The sequence below is a fragment of the Anomaloglossus baeobatrachus genome, unplaced genomic scaffold, assembly GCF_048569485.1.
Source record: "Anomaloglossus baeobatrachus isolate aAnoBae1 unplaced genomic scaffold, aAnoBae1.hap1 Scaffold_4037, whole genome shotgun sequence".
NCBI lineage: Eukaryota > Metazoa > Chordata > Amphibia > Anura > Aromobatidae > Anomaloglossus > Anomaloglossus baeobatrachus.
The window spans coordinates 37,501-47,682 of NW_027443374.1; the positions used below are offsets into that span (position 1 = coordinate 37,501).

The 10,182-nt window shown below is 48.9% G+C and overlaps 1 protein-coding gene across 1 annotated transcript; it reads left to right on the top strand.

The window, feature by feature from the left end:
* Positions 1 to 7,288: 7,288 nt before the first annotated feature.
* On the top strand, positions 7,289 to 10,165 carry LOC142276828 (E3 ubiquitin/ISG15 ligase TRIM25-like). The gene has a single exon (XM_075332612.1). It carries the CDS (start codon positions 7,298 to 7,300, stop codon positions 8,894 to 8,896), a length of 1,599 nt encoding a protein of 532 aa, XP_075188727.1. The 5' UTR covers positions 7,289 to 7,297; the 3' UTR covers positions 8,897 to 10,165.
* The last annotated feature ends 17 nt before the right edge of the window (positions 10,166 to 10,182 follow it).

A 10,182-nucleotide genomic window follows, 5' to 3' on the forward strand; every position in this document is an offset into this window, starting at 1 on the left:
GGACGGACACACCAGTGGGAGGGACCAGGCGGTTGGGAACGCCCACCTAGGGGTCTGGAGAGCCCGGGGCGGGAAAAGGAAGAGTCTGAAGTTAGTGTTTGAAGCAGAAGGTTAGGCTAACTGACAGGCGTCAGGGTAGGGGCCCTGACGTCCCGGCTAGGTGGCAGACGGTAGCCGCAGTCCGGCTGGAGACTGGAAGACAGCTCTGCAGATCTGAGGTGGACCGAGACAGGTTAGGAGCCCGCCAGGACCGACACCGGAGACCCGACTGGAAACCGTGTGCACAGAGGGGGGTACTCGGACCCTGAAGCCAGGACTGGCACCGATGGCCTAGCTAATTAACCAATTGAGGGCAGGATTTTAGGTCCTGTCCCAACCTAAGTCCCGAAAAGTAGACAACCACCCACCGATAGGGATAGGGCCACCGCCAGAGCCTGTAGATCCCACGGGTCAGCGTCAAATAGGCACGGCTCTCAAGAAAAGGACCGGGAGCGGACTCCCGTGTTTCACACCGGGAAGTCCTATCTACAAAACACCAGTGCAGAGGAGAGAGACTGCGACTACAAACCCGGGTGTGGGATCAGGATACACCCGTCTGGGGCAGCCGGCCACCATCACCTTGGTTTACCACAGGACTCGTGTGCTTTATTCGACCGTGAGTAACATCCCCGGCCTGGCCGGGTGTGCCGACCCCTGCAATCACCCTCCTCAGCATAGAGACACTGGGCCCCGGGACATCCATCCCTACACACGGAGGGGTTAAAATCCAGCTGCCAGACCATCGCCCCGGGAGTTCCCACAACAGCATCGGCGGTGCTACATATCACCACACACTGTGGGTGGCGTCACAGACAAGTTACTATACACGCCGTACAAATACGTACCCTTTTAGTTGAAGTGTCCGCGCGACCCCCGGGTCCGGTAGAACCCCTCGAGCCACACAACGGATCCAGATCCGAGCAGCCCGACGGCTGGCGTGGGGGCGGCACAGATGCACAATTTAAGTGTATGGGAAACTCGAATAATCTCACGTTGGATTCAAATTTTTAACAGGTTCTCTGTAAACCCCGCCCATTCGAAAACTACACCCATTCTGTAACCACACCCATTTTGTTAGCCACACCTATTTTCACGCACTTTCCTCAACCAAAAAATACAAGTAATTTAAAGTAAAATCTCCTTCCCCTCCTATACCTTCACTCTCCTGTCCAGCACCAGTTGTTCCAGTCACTGTCAGTCATATTGTATTAAATGATTTTTATACAGTTTTTAAAAATTATTACTAAAGGAGCCCTGCTAAAATTGGAACGGAGGACCTTCCCCATACAGATCCCATCCCATTATGGCCCCTTTCCTCTGCAGATCCCATCCCATTATGGCCCCTTTGCCCTGCAGATCCCATCCCATCATAGCCTCTTTCCCCAGCAGATCTCATCCCATTATGGCTCCTTTCCCCAGCAGATCTCATCCCATGTGCTCCTTTTCCCCTGCAGATCCCATCCCATTATGGCCCCTTTGCCCTGCAGATCCCATCCCATTATGGCCTCTTTCCCCAGCAGATCTCATCCCATTATTGCCTCTTTCCCCAGCAGATCTCATCCCATTATTGCCTCTTTCCCCTGCAGATCCCATCCCATTATGGCCTCTTTCCCCTGCAGATCCCATCCCATTATGGCCTCTTTCCCGCCCTGCAGATCCCATCCCATTATGGCCTCTTTCCCGCCCTGCAGATCCCATCCCATTATGGTCTCTTTCCCCTGCAGATCCCATCCCATTATGGCCTCTTTCCCCAGCAGATCTCGTCCCATTAAGGCCTCTTTCCCCAGCAGATCTCATCCCATGTGCTCCTTTTCCCCTGCAGATCCTGTCCCATATGGCTCTTTTTCCCATATAGCTCCCATCTTATGTGGCCTCTCCCTATATAACCACATATAGCTCCCATCTTATATGGCCTCCTCTCCCCATATAGCCACATATAGCTCCCATCTTATATGGCCTTCTCTCCCCATATAGCCACATATAGCTCCCATCTTATATGGCCTTCTCTTCCCATATAGCCACATATAGCTCCCATCTTAATGTGGCTCCTCTCCCCATATAACCACATATAGCTCCCATCTTAATGTGGCCCCTCTCCCTATATAGCGCTCTCATTTTAATGTGGCCCCTCTCCCTATATAGCGCTCCCATCTTATGTGGCCTATCCCCATATAGCCACATATAGCTGCCATCTTATTGCGGCTCCTCTCCCTGCTCCGTGCAGATTCAGCTCACTGTGCACTTACCTCCAGGCACCGTCAGCTTCTCCTGTCTTCCGTCCTCCTCCGCGGCTCGTCTCTGCACTCTGACGCTGACAGACGGCAGGAGGAGGAGCTACCTCCTCACACTGCCGTCATCTCCGCAACGTCAGCACGTCGCTGCACACCGAGTCAGGGAGCAGACAGGCTCCACGGTACCAGGAAGTGCGGCGCGGAGGTACGGGGATTCATTTGTGCTAGTGTCTTAAAGAGACACACAAATGAATACAGGGAACCGGGTCGCCGGAGCTGTTTCTTTCCGGTTCTGGGAACCGGCTGCTATTTTAACAACCAGTTCTCCAGAACCGGACAGAACCGGCTGAATCCCACCCCTGCGTTGGACCTAACGGCGAGCTGTGGTGACTCAGAAAAAGGCTGAAATGGATGGGAAAAGACTGAAACAGTATTCTCTCTCTCTCTCCCTCTCTCTCTCTCAAAATGAGTACCAGGAAGTCAGAAACGAAAATGAAAGTGTCGGAGTGGATTTTGTTTTGTTTGTCGGATACCGAATGGCGCGAATAGTCTGTTATCCGTCGGATACCGAATAATGGCGAATACATTCACTCATCCCTAGTTAATATCTATTCTGCAGTGATCTAACAGGTACCAAGTTGTAATCTCAGCTGCAGCCACTCCCTTCTCCTCACTCCTCCCTATGCCTGCTATAGCTCATACTTATGCTGACCATGTTGAAGGAGCTCAGCTCTGCATAGCTTTGGTGTTTTTTCTATTGCAGCTGTGAAGGTTCCTACTGAAAAAAACAAGGAGTCCTTTTGTTCTTTCTTTCCCCACCCATTTGTCTCACCTTCCAGCAGCACAGATAGCTGACATGCATATTTCCTACAACTCTCCTCCATCATTCCTCATGTGACTGTCACCAGCTGATATACTCTAAAGTTCTTATGTGATATACAACTGTATCTGGTGAGCACACATCCCTTCTCTATACATAGTTGTAATATGGTATCACCCTATTGTGCTTTTCTTGCTTCTTAGGGTACCGTCACACTAAGCGACGCGACCAGCGTTCCGACTTTGCCGTGATCGCTGGAGTGTCTCTAAATAGTCACTGGTGAGGTGTCAATCAGGTAAATCTCCACAGCGGTCAGAGATCAGTCACTAGCGACCCGTGTAACGATGCTCTGCTTGGTAGCCAGGGTACACATCGGGTTACTAAGCAAAGCGCTTTGCTTAGTTACCTGATGTGTACCATGGTTACTAGCGTCCGCAGCTGCCAGGCGCCGGCTCCCTGCACGTGTAGTCAGGGTACACATCGGGTTACTAAGCAAAGCGCTTTGCTTAGTTACCCGATGTGTACCATGGTTACCAGCGTCCGCAGCTGCCAGGCGCCAGCTCCCTACACACATAGCCAGGGTACACATCGGGTTACTAAGCAAAGTGCTTTCCTTAGTTACCCGATGTGTACCATGGTTACTAGCGTACCGCAGGCTGCCAGACGCAAGCTCCCTGCTCATTCAGATCGTTGGTCTCCTGCCGTCAAACACGCCTATGCGTGCTGCACAGCGGGAGATCAACGAGCAAAAAATGAACCAGAACAGTGTGTAACGATCAGCGATTTCACAGCAGGGGCCAGGTCGCTGCTTAGTGTCACACACAGCGAGATCGCTGATGAGGTCACTGGTACGTCACAAAACCTGTGACTCAGCAGCGATTTCGCTATGTGAGAAGTACTCCTTAGTTCTCTCTGTGCACACCACTGATTGGCAGCTTTCTGCTTATGTACATTGTAGACTGAATGCTGCTAATCAGTGGTCTGGGTGGGGTTATACAGAGCTCAGCATTCAGATAACTTGTAGCTGTGCAACACAGAAAACAGTTGTTTTTAAAAAAAAATAATAAAGGACCCAGTAAAGTAAGTGACAACTCTGAAATCAGGGTTTCTGCCCCTAATCGCAGTATTCTCACAAGGATTCCCATTAAGGAGTTAAATGAATGGGTGTAAGTCCAGGGCCGGACTGGGACTGAAAATCAGCCCTGGCATTTGGGAGCAGACAGGCCCACCTACTATGAAGTGAATGTGAAGTAGATTTGTTTGCGGATTGCTTGAGGTCTATGGCATAATTACAGCGTCCAAACTGCTGTAAAGCCAGAATTACACTATATGTAATTGAAGTCGCCCTACAGAAAATTTAGAATGTTCTTAAAGGGACGCTGTCAAGAGGCAGGACAATATTTGTAATAAAAACCTCAATGGTCTTTATTACATGCTGTCACAAAACAATTGCAGCTATGCTGCCCCCCTCCCTACACACATACTTACTTGCCTAGATGGGGGTCTTTATTACAATTGTGACCACAACCAGTGAAATAGATCTGGCAACATTAATCCACCAAACTCATCATAGGACAAAAAAGGAGTACAATGAGCACTAACTGGTCACATGGAGAAAGTGGAGCTAAACCTTCAAATAGACGACATACGTAGCAGAGCAGAGTGTAGAAGAAATAGGTGGCCTTCACCCCGATCCATGAAAGTCCTTTATTTTGTTTGCTTATAAATCATGGATGCAGGAGGACGAAGCAGCGCGGCCGCATCCTCCTGCATCTATGGTTGTTAAGCAAACAAAATAAAGGACTTTTATGGATCGGGGTGAGGGCCACCTATTTCTTCTACACTCGGCTCTCTTTTATTACAATTACGGCCCTATCTGATGTTAGAGCAATGGCACCTTCAGCTCTTTACAACTCTTGGGCTGGCCGAAAACGGTGTCACTGTTCCTACCCTGGGCATGCACAGTAAATCAATGAAACTGGTGAACCTCCCAGGAGCCACTGGCTTACAGTCATAGGGGTATGGACCGAGCGATAAGTCATTTTATTTTACCTTGACATTATCATATATTTATTTACTTTAAGGCAGGGGTCTCAAACTCGGCTGGATGTATGGGCCGCACAGAGGAAAAAAATAAATTGGGGGGCCGCATTCTTTGCAAGACAAAGTGACATTTTTATTGGTACCATATATAATATATTTTATTGTTTTTTACACACCTTGGGATCACTGATTTTGAAATTTTCACTTGCTCATTATAGAAAACGCGCACATTCTTTGTTTAAATATAAACATTTTTTTTATATATATTTTATTCCATTCTTGTAACTAATAGTCTTACAATTAGCACTATATAGAAATTTTGACCAACATCTTTTAGTAATGTTCCCCATATTGTTGTAACGTACCCATCCTTGTCCCCTTGTAGTATTGTGCCCCATCCCACAGTAATGTGCCCATCCTTGTCCCCTTGTAGTATTGTGCCCCATCCTAGTCCCCATCCCACAGTAATGTGCCCATCCTTGTCCCCTTGTAGCATTGTGCCCCATCCTAGTCCCCATCCCACAGTAATGTGCTCATCCTTGTCCCCTTGTAGTATTGCACCCCATCCTAGTCCCCATCCCACAGTAATGTGCTCATCCTTGTCCCCATCCTAAAGTAATGTTCCCCATCCTTGTCCCCATTTTGTAGTAATGTGTTCATCCTTGTCCCCATCCTATAGTAATGTCCCCAATCTATAGTAATGTGTCCATCCTTGTCCCCCATCTTATAGTAATGTTCCCTATCCTTGTCCCCTTGTAGCAATGCCCCCATTCTATAGTAATGTGCCCATCCTTTAGTAATGTGCCAACCTTGTCCCCACCCTATAGTAATGTCCCCAGCATTATCCCTATTCTATAGTAATGTTTCCCATCCTTGTCCCCTTGTAGTAATGTTCCTATCCTACAGTAATGTGCACACCTTGTCCCTATCCTGTAGTAATGTCCCCATCGTATAGTACTGTGCCCATCCTAGTTCCCATCCTATAGTACTGTGTCCAGCCTTGCCCCATCCTATAGTACTGTGCCCACCTTGTCCCCATCCTATAGTAATGTCCCCAGCCTTGCCCCATTCTATAGTAATGTGCCCATCCTATAGTACTGTGCCCAGCCTTGCCCCATCCTATAGTAATGTGCCCACCTTGTCCCTATCCTATAGTAATGTGCCCATCCTAGTCCCTATCCTATAGTAATGTCCCCATACTATAGTAATAATGTCCCCATCCAATAGTATTGTGCCCATCCTTGTAATGTCCCAATCCTATAGTAATGTCCCCAGCCTTATCCCCATCTCATAGTAATGTGCGCACTTTGTCCCCATCCTATAGTAATAATGGCTCAGCAGCTCTCCTCACCTTCCACAGAGTCACAGACGCCGGAGTGAAACTGAGGGGAGTGGTCTGCGGCCCCAGATCCACAGTGATTGGAGAGATCGGTCACAAGGCCGGTCTCTCCAATCAGAGCTGGGGGCGGGTGAAACACAGGTCACCCAGCTCCAGCCAATGATCAGGGCTACAGCTGCACTGATCTTGGATGGATTTCAATGATTCAGCGATTTTTCAATGGCTGAAACATTAGTGGCTGTGATTGGCTGAGCAACGTTTGTCAGCCAATCACAGCCTCCGTAGGTCCAGGGAGGAGACACCACCCCTCCTGAGGTCCCCTCCTCCCCGAATCTAAGGTATTTGCAGCGATTGCAGCCTCCGGGGCTGCGATTTCGCCATGACGTACTGGGTACGGCATGGGTGGGGGCTGCTCACCGGACCCCGCCGCTATAGTGGCGGCCGGCGGGTGGCGGCAGCCACAAAATAATTTTAAACAGCAGGCAGTGCGGGAGAGGCGGGGGGCGGCCCCCCCACCCCTCCACCGGCCAGCCCACCGGGAGAAGTCCCGCCCCTCCCGCCTGTCAGTCCGGGCCTGGGTGTAACTACAACATTGCTAAGTATTATTAGACACACTCAGTTTCGTTTCTTCCTTCTTCCGTCAGCCATAAAAAAAAGCCCTAGTACGGCTGTATCAATCGAAAAATAGAAAACTTTGGCTTTTAGAATGCAGAGATGAAAAATGAATGCTGCAGCTTTAAGGGGTTAAGAAAATGGGTGTAACTACAGTTTTCCTGTTCCGGAATCATCCACTTTCAGTTTCGCTTCTTCTGTCTTCCGTCAGCCATGGCGTCTGCTGATCTGAATGACGAGCTGCTCTGCTCCATCTGTTTATCTATTTTTAAGGATCCTGTAACGCTGAGATGTGGACACAACTTCTGCCGGGTCTGTATTGATCGTGCGCTGGATACACAGGATGGGTCTGGAGTTTATTCCTGTCCTGAATGCAGAGAAGAGTTTCAGGAGCGGCCGGCGCTGATGAGGAACTTATATCTTCATAATGTCACAGAACGTTTCATGATTACTCAGCAAGAACAAAAGATCACTGGGATCTACTGCACTTACTGTGTGGACTCTCCTGTACCTGCTGTTAGATCCTGTCTACACTGTGAGGCTTCTCTGTGTGAGAAACACCTGAGGACTCACAGCAAATCACCAGAACACGTCTTATCTGATCCCAGCACTTCTCTGGAGAAAAGGAAATGTTCTGTCCATAAGAAGATCCTGGAATATTACTGCACTGAGGACGCCGCTTGTATCTGTGTGTCCTGCAGTTTGATTGGGAAACATAAAGGACATAAAATGGAGTCACTGGATGAGGCCTCAGAGAAGAAGAAGAAGAAACTGAGCAATGTTCTCCAGAAACTGACCACAAAGAGAGAGAAGACTGAGGAAAGAGTTCGGAGTCTGAAGGAGCGCTGGAGAAAAGCTCAAGAGAAAGCAGCTGGAGAAGCCGAGAGAGTCACTGCCCTGTGTACAGACATCAGGAGACTGGTGGACGACCTGGAGAAGAAGGTCCTGAGTGAGATCTCCAGGCAGGAAAAGGAAGAGTCACGGTCACTGTCTGCTCTGATCAAGCTGGAAATAAAGAAGGACGAGCTGTCCAGGAAGATGAGGCACATTGAGGAGCTGTGTAACATGACTGATCCACTGACCGTCTTACAGGAACCAGACACCGGGGACTTGTGTGATCCTGAGGAGGAGGGAGGTGATGAGGACACAGGGGGACATGATAAACAGCTCCATGATGGAGATGACCTGGATGTGACTGTGATCTCACACACATTACACACATTATGTGAGGTAATAACAGGTATAAGGAGGGGGATCTATGTGGAGGATCCTGCAGACATATTACTGGATGTAAACACAGCTGGTAATGATCTCCTTATATCAGACGACCTGAAAACTGCGACTTGGACACAAAATAACCAGAATCGTCCAGAAACAGCAGAGAGATTCCAGTATAATCAGGTGATGAGCAGGAGGGGATTTACCTCAGGACGACATTACTGGGATGTGGAGGGCAGTAGATCAGGGGGGTGGAGTGTGGGGATGTGTTACCCCAGTATAGACAGGAGGGGAGAAGAGTCACTGATTGGAAATAATAACAAGTCCTGGAGTTTGAGGAGATATAATAATCAGTATTCAGTGATACATGACAGTATAGAGATCCAGTTACCGAACAAGATCTCCAGTGATAGAGTCAGGATCTGTCTGGATTATGGGGCCGGGCAGCTGTCCTTTTATGAGCTGTGTGACCCCATCAGACACTTACACACCTTCACTGCCGCCTTCTCCGAGCCCCTTCATGCTGCCTTATGTGTGTTTTGGATGTATAATGACGGTCACTATATAGATAGCTGGGTGAAGATTAGAACATAACTGGAAAGAAACATCAGAAAAATCCCAATTTTTAAACTAACTTTCATTCTAAACATTTTTCTGATTTTTCTATGACATAAAATACATTTCCCTCTGGAGCCTCCTGAAATCTTCCTGTGTTTCCTGACACCACTGACCTTAAGGCCATGTGCCCATGGGAGCTTTTTGCTGCGGAGTTTGCCGCGGAAAACCTGCGGATTTTTCTGGATTTTCCAGATAAATCCGCAGGTTCTACCATGTACAGGCACTCCCCATGTTACCCTATGGGACATGGGGAGTGTCTGTGTCCACGCTGCGGAAAGTGCGGCTGCGGAATCTCCTGCGGAGATCCCTCAGCCGCACCTAACTGCATGTCAATTATTCATGCGGATTTACTTGCGGAGATCCCGGCCCTCCGCTATGGAGATAGAGGCCGGGACGTCTGTAGGTAAATCGCGTGAAAGTCCGCATGTTTGGAAACATGCGGCCGTACCTGCGAATATATCCGCAGGTACGAGCGCCCGTGGGCACATGGACTAACAATAGATTTTCCACAGAGATCACTTCTCAGCAGTCTCATTATCAACACAGGAAGGAAATGAAGTGTAAGGTAACACCTCTGGTATAAAGCTGGAGGAGGATAATGCAGGATCCTCCATTGACAATAACTGATGGACACAGGTCCCCCCTCCCCGCACAGGGATCTCTGCACAGGACACAGAGCATGCCCACAAGTCCTCTCCTGACGATGGTCTCCTCCATCCATGTGTCTGCCGTGGAGCAAATCTTTGAGTGACATTAAGGCTATGTGCGCACGTTGCGTAAAAACATGCAGTTACGCTGCGCTTTGTAGCGCAGCGTAACTGCATGCGTCCTGCGGCCCCTGCACAGTCTATGGAGATTGTGCAGGGGCCATGCGCACGTGGCGTCTAAGAGCGCAGCGCTTCGGCTACTGCCGAAGCGCTGCGCAAAAAGAAGTGACATGTCACTTCTTTCCTGCGCTTTGCCGGCAGCTCCTGCTCTGTCTATGGCAGGAGCTGGAGGCAGAGCGCATGGAATCGGCGCTCACTACGGACATTTCTGCAGCGATCTAAAGCGCACATGTGCTCTTCAGATCGCTGCAGAAATATCTGCAGGGCTTGTACGCAACGTGCGCACATAGCCTAACAGAAAATAGCAGCAGCTCAGACAATATGGCCGCCCCCATCATCATGTACAGAAGATAAAATATAAAAAATTAAAATTAAATGTAAAAATCAATAAGAAAAAGAGAAAACAGATCATATGTAATAATAGCGTCTAATTAT